This window comes from Panthera onca, chromosome A1 (assembly GCF_046562875.1).
Source record: "Panthera onca isolate mPanOnc1 chromosome A1, mPanOnc1 haplotype 2, whole genome shotgun sequence".
Classification (NCBI taxonomy): Eukaryota; Metazoa; Chordata; class Mammalia; order Carnivora; family Felidae; genus Panthera; species Panthera onca.
In genome coordinates, this window is record NC_138339.1 from 213,340,775 (window position 1) to 213,366,533 (window position 25,759).

The 25,759-nt window shown below is 42.8% G+C and overlaps 1 protein-coding gene across 10 annotated transcripts in view; it reads right to left on the minus strand.

Annotated features, from left to right (window-relative positions):
• ENOX1 (ecto-NOX disulfide-thiol exchanger 1) overlaps window positions 1–25,759 on the minus strand; it is a 555,654-nt gene that overhangs the window by 16,492 nt on the left and 513,403 nt on the right. For all 10 annotated transcript variants that reach the window (XM_078433342.2, XM_078433340.2, XM_078433328.2 and 7 more), the window contains one exon: window positions 6,918–7,020. In XM_078433342.2, coding sequence (XP_078289468.1) covers window positions 6,918–7,020 — 103 coding nt within the window. The remainder of the gene's footprint in view (window positions 1–6,917; window positions 7,021–25,759) is intronic.

Here is a 25,759-nt window from a genome sequence, read left to right on the forward strand (position 1 = left end):
GAGGAAGGCCATTTAAACAGGCTCATGAAAGCGTTTTGAGCTTTCTCCATGAAAATCATCGAGTTTTTTCCCATTTTTAGACCTCACTAAGACTAAGGAAGCAGCATTTAAATTAGCCAAATAGTGCTAGATTTTTACTGCTTCGTTCATTCATTCTTAAACATTTCCTTACCAGCAATTAGGTGCCAGGGACACTGCACTGCACAAGACAGACAAGCTTCCTGCTCTTGGGGAATTTACATTCTAGGTAAGTAACACAGGATAAACACAAAGATTAAAAATAAAGGGAATATTTTCAGATAGTGGTAAACATAGTGAAGAAAACACAACAGGTTCAAGCTTGGTGGAGTGTTACTCTATCCCGGGAAGTCGAGTGAAGGTAAAGTCTCCTGGGTCAGATGAGAAGGAGCCAGCCACAGACAGCCTGGGGAAAGATTTTTCCAGAATGTGCAAAAGACCTGAGGTGGAAATGAGCTGGCAGCTGGCAGGAACAAACTTGGCCTGAGAGTGGTACAGCAGGCATTTAGAGGGAGGTGGGGAGCCAGATCATGGAAGGCCTTGAATGAGTGTGATGTGTTTTGGCTTAAATTCTAAATATAGCAGGAAACCAACAGAAGAGTTCCAAGTAGGGGCATGATATGATCTGAATTGCATTTTTAAAACTTCCTTCAAGCTTCTGTCTGGTGAATAGATGAAAAGGGAATTGAGAGGCCATTTAGAAGTGTCTGCACAAGACCCGAAGTGGTAAGTAGTGATTTGGGCCAAAGAGCAGTGAAGGAGAGCTGAAGGGCGACACGTGAGTGGCATAGTCTTGGGAGGAGGAGTCCTCGATTTGGCTTGAGCCGGGTGGTACCATTTTCTCAGACGGGAGTACTAGGGGAGGAGCATACGGGAGTACTAGGGGAGGAGCATACGAGGGCAGAGGAAAGGGCGGAGTCCAGAGTTCTGTTTTGGCCTCACTAGATTTGAGATGTCCACTAGCATCTACGTGGAGATCCCAAATGTTTTCTGGAGATGGTATACATGTGTGAATCAGTGGCAACAAACAGGGATTTGAAACCCAAGCACTTCTTGACTGAACTCTGAAGAAGCCCCAGATTTAGAGGTTAAGCTGAGGAAAACTCACCAAAGGAATCTGGGAGGGAGTGATCAGTAAGAAAAAATGGCGTCACGATAGCTAAGAGAAGGAACTTCTACTCACAAGATGTGGCTAGTCAGCTGTCTAAAGTGCAGATGACAAGTGGAGGGAGTTGAGAAATTGGCAGCATGAAGTTCTCTCGTCACGCTGACGAAACCACTTCAGGGTGAGGGTGCAAGTTATACCCGAGTGGGCCGGAGGGGAGGGGAGGAAAGGAAATGGGGGCTGTTAGTATAGATGGGACTTTGGAAAAGTCATGCTTAGATAGGGAGCAGGGACACGGGCTGTTGGAGTGAAGACAAGTCTCCCTTCTTTTTTTGTTCTAAAGGTATGAGGTAGGAGAGTTCAAGTTACTATGCGGATGTTATCAGCATCTGCTTACAAATACGATCACTGCCTAAAGGGCAGTGCCCCTTTCGTAATCGTCCTCATAGATTACAGACTATTGAGTTGAGAAAGACCATCTAATCAGACCTCCTAACTTGATACGACATGAAGAATTAGACCCACAGTGGATGATTTGCCCAGTGAATCATGCCTCCGTCCACAAATACTCAGGATGCTCCTTCCCAGTGCATTCTCCTTGAGGTGAATGAGAAATGGCATCCTACCAGAACATTCTCCCCTTCCTCAGGCTGCTTGGAGTTTCACTCCAAACTCTGTGTCAGCTTAGAAAGTTCTGGCTGAGATTAGCTTTCCCTACATGCACACTAGCTGACAGTCTCCTGGGAAACTTCAGAAAACCCTGAGACCTATCAGCTTACTGGGGGAGGGGGCATCCCAGGGATTTCTAGGAATGTAAGCTCTGCCGAGGAACAGCTATCTCTCCAGAGACACTTATATCATGCCGGAAACCGGCAGAGGCCTGACCGTAAGCCAGCCGGAAATATTCTTGCTTCATTTTGCAGCCCATAAGGCTTCAGGGACACAGGGCTGGAGAGGCAGCAGGGAGGATGCCCTGTGAAATCTGGGTTTCCCACTAAGCCCCGAGCCTGTGGTTATCCTGAGCAGCTGCAGCGTGATAAAGCATTGTGGGAATCGGGGAGATTCCACTGTGAGCAAGTGGTAGGAGAGTGATCCCACACTGTGATTTGGTCCGAAGCTTCTCCGTGCCTCGGAAGGCTGAAAAGCTTTAATTTTCCAAAGAGCAGTTTGTTCCACTTTTCTGGTGAGTACCGTACCTGATCTTGTACGGTTAGTTTATTTAATGTAAAGAAAAAAAAAAATGTCTGTCTGTTGGTCTTACTTTAACTAAACTCCTGAGACTGTATCAGTTGTTCCTTGTGTCTGAAATGGCCTTGACAACTCCCTCATTTGACCACAGAGAGTCTATGCATCCCTTTAGGACTCGTTCGACTGTCCTTTCTTCCGAGAAGGCATAAGTAGCCCTTTCTCTGTGCTTCTGATTTTAGTCCAAAGCATATTTCATTGCCATTCACTGCTTGCTTTCTCACTAGTCTATGAGCTGAGGGAAGAGATCATCTTATCACCACCATCAGCGAACACAGGTTTGGGCAGATGGCAGGCTGGTAGTTCTCCAAACGTGGTCCCCCAAGTGCCTGTTTCAGTATCACCTCGGATGTTAGTTTTCTAATGAACAGAGTCCCTGTGTGTGGGGCCAGAGACTGTGCCTTTTAAACAGGCTGCCGAGATGATTCTTTTCCACAAGGAAGGCTGGTAATTTTTATAGTAGGCTCTTGACAAATGTTTGTTGATTTATTGATATGGACATTTGTGTCTCGGAAACAAGATTTAGGTCAATGACTCATTCTTTATGGTCAGTAGCTTTCAGAGAAGCACGCACTTCCCAGATTACTTTTCTCAGGTGTGGCCTAAATATAGCCTCAATTCCAGTCACTGAAAACACCAAAACATCACCATTTAACCTTCTTTACGTGTATTTCTCTCTAGTCCATTCATCTGCTTCCTAATACTCATGTATTTGGGGGAGCATTCCAATTCTGATATAGACAGGCTGTGCGCAGATGTGTGAAATGGTGACAGCGATAGAAATGGGGCGTTGGGGGTGGGGGGGTGATGGAAAGCAGCATCCTGGCCATCTGTACTATGTACGTCCTGATTTGTAACGGAGTCAGGATGATCTGGAAAGACGTGTGCCTTACCACTAAGAATTTGGGGACGGTTCTCAGGAGTCGGGGGGGAGTTGTGCAGAACAGAGCTGTTGAGAAGGTTCTGACCATACCTGGATGGGATTTACAGTGATGACTAGCATTGGCAGGGTGTCAATCAGGGCTCCTAGGATTGGACATCTACTGTGTTCGAATTACTTAAAAAGAAAGAGAAGATCGAGTGATACAGACCCAGAGGTACACTGTTAGCATCTCCTCAAGGGCTCTTTGCCTATCTATAAAAATTTTCTTGACCCATTCTTCATTAACGGTGGTTAATGAGTGCATGCCAAACCCAGTGTGTAGGCCATATGTGAAGTGAACTAGCAGTTCTGGCATAGATACTAGACTACGTCAGGCCGACCTAATGTTCCGTTACCATAGAGCCGTGAGCTGTAAACTAGTACCCTGCTTTACCCCCCCCCCCCCACCATACAAATGTAATTCTTTTAGGTCCAATGATATGTTAACCTGTCTTTACGAGCATTGATTATAAGATAAATAATCCAGACGTCACAAGAATAAGGTGCTTTCCAAGGGCCCATCTGTTTTAGCAGAGTTGGAACACAGCTCTCGATCCCCATTACTTGTCAAGCAGAAAGTTGAGCAGAATGATGGAACTCTCAAGGGACAGGCATGGCGCCAAGTAATATCATCAGTGAAATCCCACTGACCTTCTGTTACGTATCCGTACCTTCCATGTCTTAAAGACTCCAATTATGAACAGGCCATGAGAATGCGTGGAAGGGATGCGTACTTTTGCCCAGATAGATGAGCGTCACAAGTAATCACAGACAGTCGGGATTGCTTGTTGTTTAGGAAGTTCTAGCCTCAGTTTTATGTTCTCTGTATATGGAATCTATCTGACAAGTGTATTTCTCACTCCCCCCCTTTCCCTTCCAGGAAATCAAGATTTGTGCCACCGTGCATTTTTATATAATATCTGTGTGTCCCAAGAGGGTGTTATCTGAATATATTTGCATATAGCATATACTACAGGTACCCAGATGTGATGAGGCTTTTGCTAATAAGTATTTCCAAATCAAGGGAGATTTTTTGCTGTGCTCCTGGGCCTTCTAGGCTAGATCAGAACAGGCCCACTGTACCCTCTATGTGGGTTTAATTATTCCAAGAGAAGATTCCAACGATACTGCAAAGAGTATTCCTAACCTTTCCAGATATATCAGAAGTCTGGAGGACTCTGGGAATCATTCTACCTATAAGTATTCCTCAGAAAAGAGTAGCTCCAGCACCAGAAACTCTTTCCTCTATCTAGCTTTGTCCAAAGCAGTTTTGGACCCCTATTCTGTCCCTGTCACAGCCCTTCTCTAGATTCCAGAAGTTGCAAGAGCGGTATTTGTGACCCCAGCATTTGAGTTTCTACAAAGTGTGAATGGCCAAACTCACTTAGCAGAGAGGCACGATTAATGGCAAGAGGCAGCTATGTCCTTCAGCAGGATCCATTCTGCCAGTCTTGGAGACTCGTTTCTACCTTGGCATTCTTCTGGACAATTACTCTCTCTCTGACTACAAAAGTAAGTATTTGGGGGGAAGGTTTGGGCAGGAAATCACAGCTGTATTAAAACTTTCATTAAGTAAAATAAAATGTCGAGGAGGAGAGGTAATGGAGAAATGAAGGGGGGAAAACCCACCTCCTAACTTTATTTTAATCAAAAACTTGGCTTTGGCCTTCTTTCTAACTAAACACTCTCATATATTGATTCAAAATGAGTGTCAGTTGTTAATACATGTAAACCAATTCAAAAGACCAGAAGTGAGCAGAAAAATCCTAGAAAATTTACAGTGGGTTCTGCCTACTGGTAATTGAAGATTCTGACTTACTAAATTTTTTCTAATACACTCGAATTTACCAATTAAAACAATTTTTGGAAATTGTTTTAATTATTTGTTTTGAGGGAGGAGCAGAGAGAGAGAGGGAGGGAGAGAGAATCCCAAGCAGGCTCCACACCATCAGCACGGAGCCTGACTTGGGGCTCGAACCTATGAACCAGGAGATCATGGTGACCTGAACCGAAACCAAGGGTCGGGCACTCTGACTGAGCCACCCAGGCGCCCCAAAACAACTTTTTTCCCCTAATACTGAAGACATCAGCAGAGTTAAGATGTTCTAAGTGTAACCTCTCATCTACTCCTATTAACCTATGGTGTGCAAAGCATATCCTTTTTAAATTTTGAGGTAGCTGATTGAAAAAAAAATGTGTGTTTGTGTGTGTAGTAACTATTTAAGAGACATTGTAAATGAACTCTGTTCTGCAAGTAAAACACATGAGGAGAAGTAATCTTTAGTGAGAGGCAGGAAATTAAAAAAAAAAAAAACCAGAGACTTATTCCCATTTTTTAAAATTTCAGGTGCTCTGGATTATTCTGACTTAAAAGAGGGAACATTTACTGCTGATCACCATGTGCTCTGTTCATGCCCTGAATTCGTGGGGGGAGATCACAACTTTGTCACACGGAGCGGAAGAGAAACAGTTGTCGGAGTTTGACACATTTTCCAATAGAAGAAAAATCCAGTCGCCAACTACATATGGGTTCATTTTGGGTTCCTGGCACTGATAACACATCAGCATGTCTTACGAAACTTGTGCATGGCATGTTATTGCAGCTGTATATCATCAGAGAGAAAAAAAATAATTGGTTTTCCTTAGAGTATCTCGAAGTTGATGTCATATTCAATAACCCTGTAGTTGAAAAATCCATATATGATGGATGAAGTTTGGACTATCTTGAATTTAATTCCTCCTGTGCCAGCTTCTACAGGCCCTGGCGTACCTGTCATTTTGAGGTGAGTGCGTGCATTATCTAGAAAATGCAACCAGGTGTTCCTTTTGCCAGAATATGAACTATAGGAGAACAATTTGTCTCACATGTACAACAGTCTCATTCCTCACCCTTAACTATGCCAAGGAAGAGCCAGTTTCAACTTGGAACCCCACACCAGGGTCAGTGCCAAGGCGCAGTTTGAATTAGTGCTGTGCATTACAGAGTGAGGGGGACAGCTTCTCCTTCTGTAGAATGGGGATTCCGGAGACAGGCCTTAAACAGACCAGCTTCTAAAGTAGGGTCCCAGGCCCGTCACCAACATATCCTCATCAAGAACTCTTCCTTGGGAGAGTAAATACTATTTTTGGATCTGCTCACGAGGACTCTCAAAAAGAAAACATTCAGAGCTTTGTCTCTGGTCCAGACCAAAAAAAAAAAAAAGCCAACTTAGATGTAGTCTCAAGGCCCCCATATCATCAGCATTACAGGGCTGACCTCAGGATGCAGCCTCTTGAGCCTGGGGGTCTGGCTTGATTTGGAACTTTTGGACACAGCCTGGCCTCCTGTTGGAAGTGATGCGTCCATATTTTGGAATTCAGATTTGTAAAACGTGGGATGCAAAATAGTCTGTCTTCTTGTACTCGGTTTTATGTTGTACAGCTGACGAACACACGTGGTTACAGAAGAGCAAACCTCCCCACCTTGGTTTATGCATCCCTAATTTGAAATGTAAGTATAATATAATCTTGACAAAGTTAATCTTACCTCTGGCCAGAGGGCAGAGCTGTCTGCATTGTTAACAACTTGGAGGTGAATTCCTTTAATATTATTTAAGACAGCAGATGAGGAAAACATAACGTCCTTACCGATTAGCAAAGCTTCTTTCTCTGATTTTAAGCCTTGGCTTCTTTTTTCCATATTGTTCTCTCGGTCTTGGTTGACCAATGCGACTGTCAACACGTTGATTTCCTATGAAGTTAAACAAAAACCACAGAGGTGTTCATGTAGATTTTGTGCATTTCAGTGAGCCACCTGGTCTTTTCAACTCTATAAAAAAAGGTCATCACTTCCATTTATAACCGAACATCAACTCTTATAAGTAATTGATCTATGTGCTCAACAATCAAAAAGTAGTACTAAAACTTAGGCTCCTCGCCGCTGCTCCCAGCAGACCAAGTAACTATGCAAAAGTAGCAAATTTGGCATAAGTTATCTCAGGTTTCTGTCCATGTTTTGATTAATCTCTGTTAACAAAAACTATTTTATTGTAGCCACTTAAACATGCTTTTATTTCAAATATAAAAAACCTTCCCCCAAAGCATGTACAAACTGATTTATAATACTATGCTAGTAACTTGTATGTGTGTGTAGAGAAATAGGGCCTATTGGGAAGGTGAGATAGGATTGTTATTAGAAGTGTTTAAGTTGAATAAGTAGATGTCCTTATACACAACTGCAAAAGGTAGATAAATTCTTTTCTTCGGAAACTAAAAATGAAGAATTATACCACAAACCAGTAACATGTGGAACACTGAAGTTGAACTATTTTTAGTTCTTTCTATGGTCTTTTCTGTTGAGAAACAGAGAAAAACATTTAACTCCTATTCTCCCGGACCTGACATTAGGATTCAAAATGGGGAATGATGTAATAGAAAATCAAATGCAACGATCAGAGACCTACATATATGGGATAGAATCATTAGGGTAGCCGAGGCTTGGAGGGACATTTCTCACTGAAAGATAGGTCTCAAAGAAGGATGGGCATATTGGGCAGAGAGTTAAGGATACTGTCTCCATTAGATGATGAGAAATCTGCCAGAAGGACAGAGGTTAGTAGGGAGGGACAAAGGAGAACTTAGAAGGTCTGGGCAAAAGGTTTGGCAGGTGGTACCGGGACAGAAACTGGTTACAGGGATAGATGCTGATCTAGTCAATACAACTTGACAAAATTAGCCAGATAAAAGAATAGGGAAATAGTTGGGAGCATGTTGAACCTGTAAAGAGCACAAACCCTGTCTGAAGGCATTCAAATAAAAGAAAAAGAAGAAAAAAATAACAAACCTCAGTGTATATCAATCACAAAAGATCTGGGAGCTGAATTTACCCTACGAGCTACTGCTTTGGAAATCGGGGGTAATTATAGCAATTGGCAGGAAAAAAAAGGCTCTAAGAAATTGCAGTTTGGTGAACATTTTGGAGGCTCCTCTAAAGGTCCCACTTACCTGCTGAAGATAAGTAAGGTAAAGAATCGAGGGAATCACAGCGGGGTGGTGGATTGATCAGAAGGAAATGCTGGTTGGCTAGAGGGTACCTGAGGACTGAGGCTGACGGCGGGAGGTTGCCCATAAGGACAGGGGTCAGTATGGTCCCAGGCAAGGCTGGAGCCAGCTGCACCACTAGAGATGAAAGATGTCCTTATACTTCCCAAAAGGGATCTTGGGAATCAGCGCCGGTAGAAACATAGTCCAGAATGTTAAAACAGACTAAACCTAAAGGCTGACGTAGATGAGATCAGAAGAGGAGTTCCAGGAAAGATGTAGGGATACCCTTTGCGAGGAAACAACATGGCTGCGTTTTAAGGGCTAGAAGAGGTTTTGGAGGAAAGAGACGGAAAGACGTTACCGAGGATGATGACTGCAGCATTTAAGAACAATACAAATAATGAACCTCGGGGATTAGCGGAAACAGTATCTGTAGGAGAGGCTTATCTGTTCACAGCCTGGATGGTACCCGGAGGCCAAATGAAATTACTGGGGAGCATTTAGCAGACAACAGGCCCACGTTAACTGACAAAACTGAGTGGGGTCCTGGAGCCATCACACAGGTGAGGATCCAGGTTTAGGAAGGGAACTGGACCCCAGGGGCAGGCAGTACATCAGGAGGCAGCAAGGGATGGCAAGGGCAGAACACGCTGAGACCACTCTAGGGTGCTGTTAGGCCTTTGTGCCCTATTCAAAGCTGGAGGGCATGTCGAGCAAGTCCCAGCAGATTCTCCAAGGCGCCGATAACCGCCTACCACTGATTGTTGCTTTGATGATGACTTAGGGTCGTGTCTATGAGGATGGAAAGAGGAGTCCTGGGAAATATCTTTGAGACCGAACGACAGCACGTGCTCTGCTAACCACAAACGGTGTTCTCCTACATGGTCGCCGCCAGTGACTCTAGAGGGGACACGCCTCTCTGCAAGGCTTCAACAGCAATGCAGGAGGCACCCCATCACTGTGGGTTCTGCCCAGGGTACATAGGGTGCTGTTCTTTTGACTCCTCCGGCAGGGAGAAGAACTGTTCTGGGAAGAGTACAGGACCGAATGAAACCGATCAGGCAGGCTCCAAGAAGTGCCTGGATGTTGTAATAACTTGGGTGTCAAGAACCCGCTAAAGGGGAACTATCATTTCCATGATAGAGCGAGGGGTGTCTAAGCCTACTGAGAGCCTTGGGGCCACAACATCACTGGGGAAGTGGACCAACCCGTGGCTACTCAAAAGCAGTACTAATGACCAAGTGCCCTGGAGCCCAAGCCGGCCTCCGGCATGGGCTTCTGCACAACAAAAGACAGAATGGCAAGAGAGCAAAAGTGATGGGGACAGGGTAAGGAAGGGAACCCCCACCTCTGAAGCGGTGAACGGCATTGGGGAGGGACAGGACTGGGGACCTGGAACTCCTCTGTCCTTGGACACAGAGAAAAAAAAAAAAAAAGCCATGGTTTAAAAGAGCGCCGAGCTAGCTCAGTCCGTTAGCGTCCGACTCTTGATTTCAGCTTAGGTCATGATCTCACAGTTTGGAAGTTCAAGCCCCATGTGGGGCTCTGCGCTGTGTCAGTGTGGAGCCTGCTCGGAATTTTCTCTCCCACTCTCTCTGCCCCACTCATGCCTTCTGTCTCTCAAAATAAACAAACAAACCTAAAAAAAGATTTTTTTTAAAAAGAGTGACCAGCATCCCTAAGAGCCAGCCCTTCGAGCTCCACCAAATGGCGGAAGAGCTGTGGGGACACTCTCTGGGTCACAGGGACCGGAGAACAACACGGTTTACGCATAGACCAGAGGTAGGTCTGTACCCTCAGGTCCTCCAGGCAAACATCAGCCCTGGATGCACTTGGGCGCACACACACACACACACACACAAAACCGTAGTTTAAAAGAGTAGCTGGCATGAAAAACAGCCCGCTCTAGAATTCTGCTAATGGTAGGGGTAGCTGTGGGAGGGCTCTCCGGGTGGGAGGGGCTGATACACAGTCTCCGCTCACTACCCCTCCCACACACTTTGAAAGCACAGAGTGATGTCCTGGCCTGATGCCTCACTGAGCCCTGGACCCCTAGCCCACACCCCTACCAGCCAGCCCACCAAGGCGGCCACAGGGCGCGCACACTGGGATATCCTCAGTTAGCACTCACTACAGCTCCAGCCTTTGTGCTAAGATCACAGTCACAAGGCCCCCCAGAATGCTCAAGGCCCACACCGCTTTGGCTTCACATGGCTGGCTAGGGCACCCCCCGTGTAGAGCACTCCAGAATGTTTTGGCTGACATGTGCTTGAGATCCAGTGGCCCTGCCAGGGTGCCCCAAACCCCAGTCCATGCCTGCATCAGTTCCAGTCATCCCATCAGGGCGCCCCCTGTGCAGAGCACCCCAACACTCCTTGGCCCACATGGGCCTTGGCTTTGGTTGCCCGACCAGGGAACCCCCTGCATGGAGTACCCAGAGACACCTCAGATCGCACCAAATTCAGTGAAAGCTGTCCTGCCAGGGCGCCCTCTGCACAGAACACCCCAGAACTTCCTGGCCTGTACCCCACCTCAACGCCATCCCCTCCTTCGGGGCATCCTCTGCCGAGAGTCCCGAAACATCCCGGTTTACATCCACTTCAGCTTCAGCCATCCTGCCAACGTGCCCCCTGGGCTTCGAGCCCCAGGTCCCCCTGGTTTGCACCCACTTTAGTTCCAGCTACACTGTCAAGGAAGGCTCTGTGCAGAAAACTCTGGGAACTCCCGGCACCCACACTGCCTTAGCTCCAGCCACGCTGCTAGGTCACCCCTTGCACAGGGTGCCCCGGACAGCCCAGGTCACACCCATTTCAGCTGTCTTGCCAGGTGCCCTCAGCGCACAGAATCCTAGGATACCCTGGCCCGCATCCGCTTCAGCTGTCCAGACATGGCACTCTCTGTGTGGAAAGCCCTGGGGTCCCCAGCCCATGCCCGTCACAGCTCAAGCCAGCCAGCAGAGATCGCCAAGCACACACCATCTACCTGGAGGATGACCATATACAGGATAATTCCTTCAGGTTTAGGAGAAGTAACTGTTACACCTAATCCACAGAAACAAACACAGAATGTTAAGCAAAACAGGGAGACAGAGGAATATGCTCCAAAATAAAGAACAAGACAAACCCTCAGAAAAAGAACTACATGAAATGGAGACAGGCAATATGCCTGATAAAGACTTTAAAGTAATGATCATAAAAATGCTCACTGGGCTGGCGAGAAGAGTGCAAGAATTCAGTGGGGCCTTTAATAAAGAGATAGAAAACGTAAAAAACAACCAATCAGGATTGAATACAATCACTAAAATAAAAAACCACAGTAGAGGGAATCAATGGTAGATTATCAGATGCAGAAGAATACGTCAGCGATCTGGGAGGTAGGGTACTGGAATGCACACAAGCTGAAAAGCAAAACAGAAACGAATTAAAAAAATGAAGGCAGGGGCGCCTGGGTGGCTCAGTTGGTTAAGCGGCCGACTTCGGCTCAGGTCATGATCTCACAGTCCGTGAGTTTGAGCCCCGCGTCGGGCTCTGTGCTGACAGCTCGGAGCCTGGAGCCTGTTTCCGATTCTGTGTCTCCCTCTCTCTGACCCTCCCCTGTTCATGCTCTGTCTCTCCCTGTCTCAAAAATAAATAAAACGTTAAAAAAAAAAATTAAAAAAAAAATGAAGGCAGGTTAAGGGATCTTTTGGACAACACTCAGCAAACAAACATTTGCATTATTGGGGTCCCTGAAGGAGGGAGAGAAAGGGGTAGAAAATTTATATGAAGAAATAATAGCTGAAAACTTCCCTAACCTCGGGAAGGAAACAGACATCTAGTTCCAAGAAGCACAGGATATTTCAAACAAGATGAACTCAAGGAGGTCCACACCATGACACATAATGATTAAAATGTCAAAGGCTAAAGATAAAGAGAATTTTAAAAGCAAGAGAGAAGCAAAAAATTTCCTAGAAAGGAAATAAAGCCCTATAAAGTCCTATGAGAATGTCAGCTGGGGGTGCCTGGGTAGCTCAGTTGGGTAAGCATCCAACTTCAGCTCAGATCATCGTCTCATGGTGCGTGGGTTCGAGCCTTGTGTTGGGGTCTGTGCTGACAGCTCAGAGCCTGGAGCCTGCTTCTGATTCTGTGCCTCCCTCTGTCTCTGCCCCTCCCTCACGCATACTCAGTCTCTCTCTCTCTCTCTCTCAAAAATAAATAAACATTGAAAAAAATTAAAATACTGTCAGCTGATTTTTTCAGCAGGAACTTTGCAAGCCAGCATGGAGTGCCATGATATAATCAAAGTGCTGAAGGGAAAAAACCTACAGTCGAGAATACTCTACCTGGCAAGGTTATGATTCAAATTTGAAGGAAGGGAAAAGTGTTTCCCAAACAAAAGATAAAGGAGTTTATCACCACTAAACCAGCCATAGAAGAAATGTTAAAGGGACTTCTTTAAGTGGAAAAGAAATGGCCACATGAGCTGTAATAAAATATGAATAAAAAGATACAAAATATAATAGAATATACATAAAACATGGAGAAGGGAGTAAAAAGGGAAGAGAAGGGGGGAAAAGAGTTTTTTTTCTTCTTTTAAGAATATGTCTGAACTTAAATGACCATTAAATTAACACAGACTGCTATTTACTTAGGATATTATATATAAACCTCCTGGTAACCATAAACCTAAAACCTATCATACATACACAAAAAATAAAGAGAGTAGCCAAACACATGACTACAAAAACTCATCAATCATGAAGAAAGACAGCAAGAGAAGAAAAAGACAACTAGAAAACAATTAACATAGTGGCAATAAATATATACCTATCAATTAAATGAGAATGGCCTAAATGCTCCAATAAAAGCAGAGCGAGTGGCAGAAAAGATAAAAACAAAACAACAATGAAACACAAGACCATCTAAACACCGCCTACAAGAGACTCACCTCAGACCTAAAGACATACAGCGTGAAAGTGAAGGCGATGGAAAAAAAACATTTACCATGCAAATCAAAACAAAGCAAAACAAAACCCAAACAAAACAGAACAAAGCTGAGACAGCAATGCTTGCATCAAGACAAAACAGACTTTAAGACAAAGACTATAATGAGACAGAGAAGGGCATTACCTAATGATAAAAGGATCATTGCAACAAGACGATAAAACAATTATACATATCTATGTAGCCGACACTGGAGCACCTAAATACATAAAACAAATGTTAAGGAACATAAAGAGAGACTGTGATGGTAATACAATAGTTAGGGGGCTTTAACACCCCACTCACATCAATGGATAGATATCCAGGCAGAAAATCAATAAAGATACAGTGTCTTTGACACGTAAGGCCAGATGGACATAACAGATATATACAGAACATCTATCCAAAAACAACAGAATACACATTCTTTTCAAGTGCACATGCAACATTCCCCAGAATAGATCGCATGAGGTCACAAAGCAAGTCTCAACAAATTTAAGGTCAAAATCATACTATGCATCTTTTCTGACCACGATGGTATGAAACTGGGAATAAATCACAAGAAAGACACTGGAAAAAACAAACACATGGAAATGAAACAACATGATACTAAACAACCAACGGGTCAGTAAAGCAATCAGGGAAGAAATAAAAATTTACATTGGAGACAAATGAAAATTAAAGCACAACAGTCCAAAATTTGGGGGATGCAGTGAAAGCAGTTCTAAGAGGGAAACGAGTGACACAGGCTGACCTCAGGAAACAAGAAAAAAGCTCAAATCAACAATCTAACCTTACATCTAAGGAAACTGGAAAAGAGAACAAAGCCCAAGGTGAGTAGAGGGAAGGAAATGATAAAAGATCAGGGCGGAAATAAATAACATAGAGACTGACTGACTGAATGAAACCGAGAGTTGTTTTTTTTTTTTTTTTTTTTTTTTTTTGAGAAAATAAACAAAATTGATAAACCTTTAGCCAGACTCATCAAGAAAAAAAAGAGAAGGACCCAAATAAATGAAATCAGAGATGAGCGAGAAGACCTGATGCCACAGAAATCAAAAGGCTTATAAGAGAATACTATGAAAAATTACATGCCAACAACTTGGATAACTTTGAAAAAATGGATAATTTTTAGAAACATAATAATCTTTCAAGACTGAATCAGGAAGAAATAGAAAATCTGAACAGACTGATCACTAGTAACAAAATTGAATCAGGAATGAAAAAAACTACCAAAAAATAAAAATCTAGGAGCAGAAGGATTCACAGATGAATTCTGCCAAACATTTAAATAAGAGTTAATACATATTCTTGTCAAACTATTCCAAAAATAAAAGAGGAAGGAAAGCTTCCAACTATATTCTATGAGGCCAACATTGCCCTGGTATCCAAATCAGACATACACCAGAAAAAACAGAAAACTACAGGCCAATATCCTTGATGGACATTGATGCAAAATCCTCAACAAAGTATTAGCAAACCACATTCAAGAATACATTAAAAGAATCATTCACGACAATCAAGTGGGGTTTACTTTGGGGATGCAAGGATGGTTCAGTAGTCACAAATCAATTAACATGATATATCACATCAACAAAACAGGATAAAAAAAATCATAGGATCATCTTAGTAGAAGCAGAAAAGCAGTTGACAAAATTAAACATCCACAATTGATAAAAATTCTCAACACAGTGGGTGTAGAGAGAACAGACCTGAAGATAATAAAGGCCATATATGAAAAACCCACAGTTAACATCATATTCGATGGGGAAAAACAGAGCTTGTCCTCTAAGATCTGGAACTGGACCACTTTTATTCAACATAATACTGGAAGTCCTAGCCATAGCAGTCAGTGAAGAAATAGGGATCCATATTGGTAAAGAAGAAGTTAAACTGTTTGCAGATGACCTACTACTATATATAGCAAATCCTAAAGACTCCACCGAAACACTACTAGAAGTAATAAATGAATTCAGTAAAGTGGCAGGATACAAAAGTGATACCCAGAAATCAGCAGTGTTTCTATACACTAATAATGAACTAGCACAAGGAGAAATCAAGAAATAACTCCATTTACAATTGTGCCAAAAAGAATAAAATGCCTAGGAATAAACTTATCCAAGAAAGTGAAGGACCTGTACTCTATAAAACACTGATGAGAGAAACTAAAGATGACACAAACAAACAGGTGTGGTTTTAGAAGAATATTTTTAAATGTCCATACTACTCAGGGCACTCTACAGATTTAGTGCCCCCCCCCCCCCCGCCATTAAAATACCAACAGTATTTTTCACAAAACGAGAATACTCATAAAATGTGAATGGAACCAGAGAAGACTTTGAATAGCCAGAGCAGTCTTGAGAAAGAAAAAGTTAGAGGTCTTAGAATTCCAGATTTCAAGAGATACTACAAAACTACAGCTTTTGAAACAATATGGTACCGGCACAAAAACAAATATATAAATCAAGGGCACAGAATAGACAGCCTCAAAAGAAACCCACACTTACATGGTAAATTAATCTATGACAAAGGAGGCATGAATATACAGCAGGGGAAAAAAAAAAAACACTGGACCACTTCCTAACACCGTACACAAAAATAAACTCAAATGGATTAAAGACCTAAATATGAGACCTGAAACCTAAAATGTAAAAATCCTAGAAGAAAACACGGGCAGTAAATTCCCAAACATTGGCCTTAGCAACATTTTTTATAGATATGTCTCCCATGGCAAGTGAAACAGAAGCAAAAATAAACTATTGGGACTGCATCAAAATAAAAAGCTCTGGTACAGTGAAGGAAACTAACAACAAAACAAAAAAGGCAACCTACTCAATGGGAGAAGATACTTGCAAATGATATATCCCAAAAAGGCTTAATATCCAAAATATATGAAGAACTTACACAGCTCAACACCAAAAACCCTCCAAACAATCCTATTTAAAAATGGGCAGAGTAGGGGCGCCTGGGTGGCGCAGTCGGTTAAGCGTCCGACTTCAGCCAGGTCACGATCTCACGGTCCGTGAGTTCGAGCCCCGCGTCGGGCTCTGGGCTGATGGCTCAGAGCCTGGAGCCTGTTTCCGATTCTGTGTCTCCCTCTCTCTCTGTCCCTCCCCCGTTCATGCTCTGTCTCTCTCTGTCCCAAAAATAAAATAAACGTTGAAAAAAAAAAAAAAAAAAAAAAAAATTAAAAATGGGCAGAGGACCTGAATAGACGTTTTTCCAAAGAAGACCTATAGATGGCCAATTCTTCCAAAGAAGGCAAATAGATGGCCAATAGTCATATGAAAAAATGCTCACTATCACTAATCACCAGGGAAATGCAAATCAAAACCACAATGAGCTATAACCTCACACTTGTGAGAATGACTAAAATCAAGAACACAAGAAACGACAAGTGTTGGTGAGGATGTGAAGAAAGAGGAACACTTGTGCACCACCGGTAGAAATGTAAATTGGCATCGTCACTGTGGAAAACAGTATGGAGATTCCTCAGAAAATTAAAAATAGAAACACCTTCAGGGAAGATGGTGGAGTAAGCTCACCTTATCCCACTGATGCCACCAGAGAGGAAGCCCCACCAAAGAGGCTAGAAAGTAGAGAGACATGTTTGGGAGCTAAATGGACCCACGAGGCTATAAGCAGGAGGGAGGGAGGGACACTGTGGGTATGGAGTGGGGAGACAAATCACTCTCACCCGAGGCACCCCAGGCACAGGGAACCCGCACAGGAAAGACGAATCCCCATCCATTGGCTTTGAAAACCACAGGGGCATGATTTCATGAGTTCTTACGATTAGCAGGACTTAACTCCTGGAACTTTAAAAATCAATGGGCTCCTCTCTCTGTGAGCCAGCAAGGCAAGAGGAAACTGAGTCCATGCCCTAAAAGAGCACAAAAACAGCCCTGCAGAGATACGACACAGAAGCAGCACTTTGAAAAAAGCCTGGGGTATACGAGAGGGAGATTTGTCTATTAATCTGAGAGCATGTGCTGGAGGGGCAGAGACTGCTGGGAGGCTTCTCCAGGAACAATGGGGCTGGAGGGTACCATTGACCCGCCAGAGACATAGACACTCAGCAGCAATGGTTGTGGGAACCAGCAGTGTGCCAAACTCTCTACCTAACTTGCTAACAGTGCACCCCACCCCTTGTTTTCCTGTGGACACGCCCCCTTGAGCCGGGCCTCTGCTCCCACAGCAGACCCGGCAAACCTAGCTAATAGTGCATGCCCCACCCCTGCTGTTTTCTGTTGATCCGCCTCCTTCCAGGCAGGTGGAGGTCACATCCCGCAGCAGACCAACAGGACCTTGCCTACACCCCCTGCCCTGGCCCCTTGCTATCCTGTGGACTCATCCCCACCAGCCCTGCAGCGGGGGTGTTATAAAAGCAGGTCCACAGCAGACGGGTGCATCTGCTAACACCGTGTGCCCCGCCCCCAAATTATCCTGTAGACGTACCCCTACAATACGCCCTTGGCCAGAGCCCATCCAAAGCCGTGCCACAAGCCTGGCAGGACACAAGCACGTGCAACAGGGGCCAGCACCGCTCCAACGTGACTCTTGCCCCAAGGAGCGTGGAAGAGAACCACACACAGCAGTCCAACTACACAGCCCCAGAAGTGGGCTGGGGGCAGACATCTGGATGGCCGCAGGCCTCTCCCACCAATGAAAGCTTCTCAGGAAGCTTTCACAAGGAAAGCACCCTGCAAGTTTGGTGCTACTGGATCTCTAGCAAATGCCTGGTCTGACTCAACTCAAGTCCGGGGCAGCCCAGAATGGCCCACTAACAACATAGGGACCAAAACCCTGCCCTCAACAGGCAAAGGCAGCCATTGCAGACGACTGGACCGGAGGCACACTGCAGCTGAGACACAACAGCAGAGTGCACACAACATTCATAGGAGACGCCCCCGAAGCTCCAGGTTCTGGTGGAGAAGGGACACCGCGCTTCGTGGCACTATAGGATGTCTTCTGACGTAGCTGACATTCCAAACACACAGAAACAGACACAGTCAGACAAAATAGGGGGGCAGAGGAATATGTCCCACATGAAAGAACAAAACAAGTCACAGCAAGGGGGCTAAACAAAACAGAGATCAGTAACGTGCCTCATAGAGAATTTAAAGGAATGATCACAAATGCATTCACTGGACTGGAGAAAAGAGTGGAGGACCTCAGTGAGACCCTTAAAAAAGAGATCGAAAGCATAAAAAAGAACCAGTCAGAGATGAAGAATTCAATAACTGAAATTAAAAATACACTAGATAGAATAAATAGATTAGGGGAAGTAGAAGAACGGATCAGTGACCTGGAGGACAGAGTAATGGAAAACAAGCTGAACAGAAGAGAGGAAAAAATAAATAAAAAATGAAAATGGACTTGGGGAACCCAGCGACACCATCAAGCATAATAACATTTGCAATATAGGGATCCCAGAAGGAGAAAAAAATAAAAAGGAACATAAAATTTATTTGAAGAAATAATAGTTGAAAATTTCCCAAATCTGGGGAAGGAAACAAAAATCCAGATCCAGGGGGTGCAGAGACAAATGTCCAGGACTAGACAGCTTCACAGGTGAGTTCTACCAAATATTTGAAGAAGAGTTAATACCTATTCTTATCAAACTGTTTCAAAAACCAGATGAGGAAGGAAAGGTTCCAAATTCATTCCAGGATAGAAGAATTACCCTGATTCCAAAGCCAAATAAAGACTGCACAAAAAAGAAAACTATGGGCCAGTATCTATGCTGAACATAGATGCAAAAATCATCAACAAAATATTAGAAAAGTGAATCCAATGATACATTAAAAAAAAATCATTTACCATGAAAAAAAAAATCATTCACCATGATCAATTGGATTTATTCCTGGCATGCAAGGGTAGGTCAATATTCACAAAGCAGTCAATGTGATATATAAAACCAAGAGAAAGGATAAAAACCCTATTATCATGCAGAAAAAGCACTTAACAAAGTACAACATCCATTCATGATAAAAGCCGGTTTAGAGGGAACCTCAAAATGGCAGGTTTAGAGGGAACATAACTCAATGTAGTAAAGGACATATATGAAGAACCAACAGCTAACATCATACTCAATGGTGAAAAACTGAGAGCTTTTCTCCTAAGGTCAGGAACAAGAAAAGAATGTCCACTCCACTCTCACTACTTTTATTGAACATAGTACTGTAAGTCCTAGCTACAGTAAACATAAGAGAAAGAAATAAAAGGCCTCCAAATGGGTAAGGAAGAAGTAAAACCTTCACTATTTGCAGATTACATAATATTCTTTATAAAGAAAATCCTAAGACTTAAAAAAAAAAAACTACCAGAAGCGATATATGAAATAAGCAAGATTGCAGGATATAAAATCAATATACAGAAATATGTTGCATTTCTATACACTAATAATGAAGCAGCAGAAAGAGAAATTAAGCAAACAGTCTCATTTACAATTGTGTGAAAAAAGAATAAAATACCTACAAATAAACTTTACCAAGGAGATGAAACACCTGTATGTACTCTGAAAAGTATAAAATATTGATGAAAGTAATTGAAGATGATAAAAAAAATAATGGAAAGGCATTACATGCTCATAGGTTGGAAGAACAAATACTGTTAAAATGTTCCTACTATACAAAGCAATCTACAGATTTAATCCAATCTCTATTAAAATAGCAATAGTGTTTTTCACAGAACTAGAGTAAAGAATCCAAAAAATTTCTACGGAACCACAAAAGACCCTGAATAGCGATAGCAGCCTTGAAAAAGAAGAACAAAACTGGAGGTATCACAGTCCCAGATTTCAAGATATACTGCAAAGCTGCAGTAATCAAAGAAGTATGGTTCTGGCACAAAAACAGACACATTGATCCATAGAATAGAATAGAATAGAATAGCCCAGAAATAAGCCCACAATTATATAGTTAGTGAATATTTAATCAAGGAGGCAAAAATATCCAACAGGAAAAGTCTATTCAGGAAAAAGTGCTGGGAAAACTGGTCAGCTATATGCAAAAGAAGGAACCTGGACCACTTTCTTACACCATACACAAAAATAAACTCAAAATGGATGAAAGACATGGGCGACCTGATACCATAAAAATCCTAGATGAGAGCATAGGTAGTAATGTCCCCGACATCAGCCATAGCGACATTTTTCTAGATGTCTCCTGAGGCAAGGGAAACAAAAGGACAAATAAACAGGACTACATCAAAATAAAAAGCTTCTGCACAGAAAAGGAAACAACAAAACTAAAACACAACCTACTGAATGGGAGAAGATATTTTTAAATGACATATCTGGTAAGGGGTTATTATACAAACTATATAAAGAACTTACACAACTCAACACCCAAAAAACGAATAATCCAATTAAAAAATGGGCAGAAGAAATGAACAGACATTTCTCTAGAGAAGACATCTAGATGGCCAACAGACCCAAGAAAAGTTGTTCAATATCGTTAATCATGAGGGAAATGTAAATCAGAACTACAATGACCTATCACCTCACAACTGTCACAATGGCTAACATTAACAACACAAAAAACAAGTGTTCGAGAGGATGTGGAGAAAAAGGATCCCTCTTGCACTGCTGGTGGGAATGCAAACTGGTAAAGGCACTGTGGAAAATAATACGGAGGTTTCTCAAAAGTTAAAAAGGAACTACCCTATGATCTAGTAATTGCACTACTGGGTATTTACCCCAAAAAATACAAAAAACACTAATTCCAAGGGATATGTGCAGCCCTATGGCTATTGCAGCATTATTTACAATAGCCGAGATAGGGAAGCTATCCATCAGTTCACGAATGGATAAAGAAGAGGTGGTCTATATATACAGTGGAATATTATTCAGCCATAAAAAGAATGAAATCTTGCCATTTGCAACAACATGGATGACGATACAGAGGATCTAAGCAAAATGAGTCAAAGAAAGACAAACATCATATGATTCTTTCATATGTGGAATTCAAGAAGCAAAACAAATGATCAAAGGAAAGAGAGAGAGAGAGAGAGGCAAAACAAGAAAGAGACTGATGGTTACCAGAACAAACTGATGGTTACCAGAGGGGAGGTGGGTGGAGGGATGGGAAATAGGTGATGGGGATTAAGGAGTACACCTGCCATGATGAGCACTGCGTGATGTGTGGAACTGCTGAAATACCATACTGGACACCTGAAACCAATGCAACACTGAATCTGACTACTCTGGAATTAAAAGAAAATAAAATGAAATATAAATAAATTAATTAATTAAAACAAAAAACAAAGCAGCATATTTGCAACTTCTATCCCCTCTTTCCATGTTTCCCCTTAGTGCCTACAAATCTAAATGATCATCCAATGTTTGTCACAAGAGCTCCTTCATCATGACTGGTTGAGGCAAAAAATACAGAGAGAATGTGGTACTAAATAATTTCCCAAGTCACACCTCTGTCGCATTTTCAGCTGAGCCCGGTTTTCTGTTCAGCCATCCAATGAATATTTACGCTGCATACGTGTATTATATGCCTACTGTATGCCAAGTAATGCTAATGTGTTCAGGATACTGAGTCTAAAGTGTCAAGAAGTGTGTGCCCCCCACCCCCCCCCCGGGGTCGGCAAGCAAGTCTTTTATAAAAGGTCTGTAAGAAAGCTTACGGGAAATGTCGGTAGATGAAGCTGGAAAAGTAGGTAGATGATGATAAGGAGTCTGGATTTTACTTGGAAAGCTTAAGTACTGAAGGTTGTTCAGCAGAGGAGTTACGTGAGTGATTCCGCATGTTAGGAAAATCGTTCGGAGGGAAAGGAAATTGGAGGCAGGGATGCCAAGTTGGGGTCTACTGCAAATAGCCTGTTTATTGTTTACTTTTCATGATAAGGGTTCAAAACCACGTCAGTGGTGTGTAGAGTGCAAAGTGTAAGAGCTACTTAAGAGGTAGAACTAAAAAAATCTGATGGCCTGGTGGATGAGTAAATGTAAGGACGAGCAAGTACCTTGGTGAACCGGAAAACAGCAAGTATAGGAGATGATGCCTCCAAGGTTGGAAATGTTGAACTTAAGTATTCCATGACATCTTGTCAAGATATTGTGGAGAAAAATAGGATGTAGAGGTTTTTGAGCTTAGAAGCAAGGCCCGGACAGCTCTTTCTGTAGGCCATTTGTGTTTGCAGCCAGCAACCTTCATGTCCCCTCCTTTTGGGACAAAGAAAAGTCTGGCTTACTACTTGATATAGAAGAGGTGAATTCCCCAAGCTCAGTTTTCCTCTCCTGTCACATAGCTCACTGCATGAGCTTCCATCTGGGCTCCTCTGTGGGGCAATTATCAGGTTGTTGGATCCATGAGGATAAATCTGGTGAAGCCTGGGATGGCTGCTTGGTGGCCCAAACTCCTCAAAAGAGGGCTTGCCAAGACCTTTTCTGAGAACAACCCATCACATTAGGCACAAATCGGCCATAATAGTAAACACTATTAGTAAATAGATAGTAAATAAAAAATAAATAGTCAAAAAAAGAGTACACTTCAAGAATATGATTTCAAGGGTATCAGAGGCCATAACCAGTGTATGCTTCATATCTAACCCTGGAAGAAACGTGGTTGAAGTCTATGACTCCGCCTATGAATTTCATGTTCTCCACTGAGGATGTTCCAACATAGCTATTAAGTAATCAGGGACACTTTTTTTTACTGGGACATTAGATCGCAAGTTAGAAAGGCTTTGCCCCTTTCTTAAAAATATCACTGCTTTTATTATTCCCTCTCAGCCCACATCTCTAGAAAATGGAAGGGACCTTCTCAGAATAGAAAAGTTTCATCATTAGAAACATAAAATGATGAAGACGCTTTATCTTTTATCACATCGAAATCCTCTACCCTGATGACGTGACAAGCCCTGAAGAATTATGTGTCTACTCGATGTTAGGGAGATGGGGTTTCAGATGCCTGAAGACTGCAGACTAGATGTGGATAAGAGGAGACAGGATTACGAGAAGGTTACTAAGGACAAACTGTTAATGGTATATCAAGTGTAAGTAGGAAAGAACATGAGGATGGGGATCACAAGTCTCTTCGCGGTGAGATCAATAGGATTATGAAATAGTATTCCAAGGCAAGTGGTGGAAACACCATTCACTTGACACAGTAAAAAGCACTCCAGTCTACAAAATGCCCAATGGGTAACAATTCTGCACTTGGCAAGAGAATGGACACGATTACCTAACAAATCTTTTCTCAGCCCACCTTTTAACTCTAATTTCTGTGACACTTAGAAGGAATCATTAAAGAGCTGGAAGAAGAGGTTTTCAATAACTGGAAACTAGATACCATGGACTTTTTCAAAGACTTTTTAAGAGTCAGCTGCTTGAAGGCAGAAATTTCTCCTCTAAGAATCCTTGTCAATCACTTTGAGAAATGACCAAAGGAATTGATCCACGTAGAAAAGCTCTTTCTCACTAATTTGCTGATCTAGAAGTGTCCCTGTTGTTTTGTTTTCGTTCCCCTCCATCCACCAAACCCCTAAGAACCAAGAACATGGCTTCTCCAGCTTCATAGACTCCTTTTGTTATCCCTTTCATTTCATTATTCTCGTGACCTTAATCCTTAACTTTGCTGCTATTTCTTTGCTATTACAAAGCTGCTTGAATATGTGGTATACACCCACTGTGTCTACTGCCTTCCCACCTGAAATCTCCACTCTTTCATCCATCAGCCCATGAAGCTGTCCTTTGAATTATTCTCAGTGACTGTTTTTCTCAGTCTCTTACCATGTGATGTCTGACATCGCTGACATCTGTCACACTTGCTCCTGTTACAGAAAAGGTCCTGGTCTTTTTCCTCCTAAAGTTTGTTTAGTTTTCACTGGTTTTTAAATTCCCTCTGCTGACCCATTACACATGGAGAAGGGCGTTACTTTGTTCCTCTTATACTCTAACTTTGGGAACTGCCAGAGTTCCGTCACCACTTTCTCTTCTCTATTCCCTTTTACCAGAGGGCTTTCATTCTCCTGGGTTCAACGGTCATCACACTGAACTCTTTAACTTCTATTCTTTTCACTGGCTGACCACTGGGCTTGTCTGCTTGAATCTGCCACTACCCAGCTTGAATCCAGCGTGAGGGTGGCCATGAGGTGGCACAAAACGCACCACATACTAGAGTTTTAGCCTGGACTCTTCCACTAACAACTGGTTGACCTTGGGCAAGTTACTTAACCTCTACAAGCCTCAGATCAATTGTCTACAAATGAGGGTGCTGGGCAGAGTAGTCATCTCTGAATAATGCTCGAGGGAGTCCTATCGGCTCTACAGAGGTGATGTGGAAGGTTCCAAGAGCAGACCTCTAGAATTCCCACTCTTTTACTGCTTTCTTCTGTTTTCGAACACAGGACTTCTGTGTAAAGCTTCATTTAAGCAAATGTCCTCGTTAAAAAAAAAAAAAAAGTCTGAGCTCAGGTCCTGCCTGATGTGGGTCTTCCAAAATTCTCCAAAATCCAATCCATCTCACCTGTCAGGCTGCAGCCTCTTCTAACTTTTCCATATCTATTAGTAGGACCATCATTCTTCCACCTGCAGGGGCTTGGAATATTCATCTTATTTTGATTTTTTTCTCTCCTGTCCCCTAAGTGCTTCTAAGACCTCTCTAGATCCGAATTCTATCAGCTCTCTGTGCAATGTCTCTCCTGGCCCCTTCCCGTCTCTATTATTGGCACTCTGCTATCAGCTCTTTGACTACCGCGAGAACCTCCTACTTTGTCTCCTCCTCTGGTCTCTTCCTTTTCCAATCTATCTTACATGAGGTTACCAGACCAGTTATCTAAAATGCCACGTTCACTTTGTCACTCTCCAGTTTAAAACGTGGATGCTTTCTGATGCCCTATGGGAAGATGTCAGATCAGAGCTGGCATTTCTGGTTCAATCCTACCAAAAATAGCCTATCTTCTGTATATATTATGTCCAGATATGTTCTTCGAAAGCCTTCGAAAGCCTCCTCCCTTTTCTTCATCACTTCCTGCTTACATTTTACACATAGTACAAGTCCCTTATCTCTCAGAGGCCTTTCTTCCAGGCTGTTTGCAAGTTTTCCTTATCGCTGCACATTTTCTATGTCACTTATGTGGCAGTTGATCATTTATACATTTTGATAGAACTGACTCATCTGACTTTGTTTTTTCAGCAAAATCATCAACGCCTTTAGGGCAGTCACCATTTCCAAGCAAGTGAGGCAGCGTGGCTGATGGAAACTGTGTTCTCAATCTGTCACCATTATGTATGTTAACTTTAGGCTCAACTTAGCTTTCTCTTATGTAAAACATGGATAAGGACCCAAAGTTGCTGTGAAAGCCAAATGTCCTATGTGAGACAGTGCTTTTGAACTGTAAACATCAAGAAATATATACTGTGGCATCATTTCTATCATCGGTCTTCACTTTTATTATTCTCAGCACTGACTGGATACAGAACAGGTGTATAACGCATACTTGGGGTACCGAATCCGTGCAAGAATTCTGTAT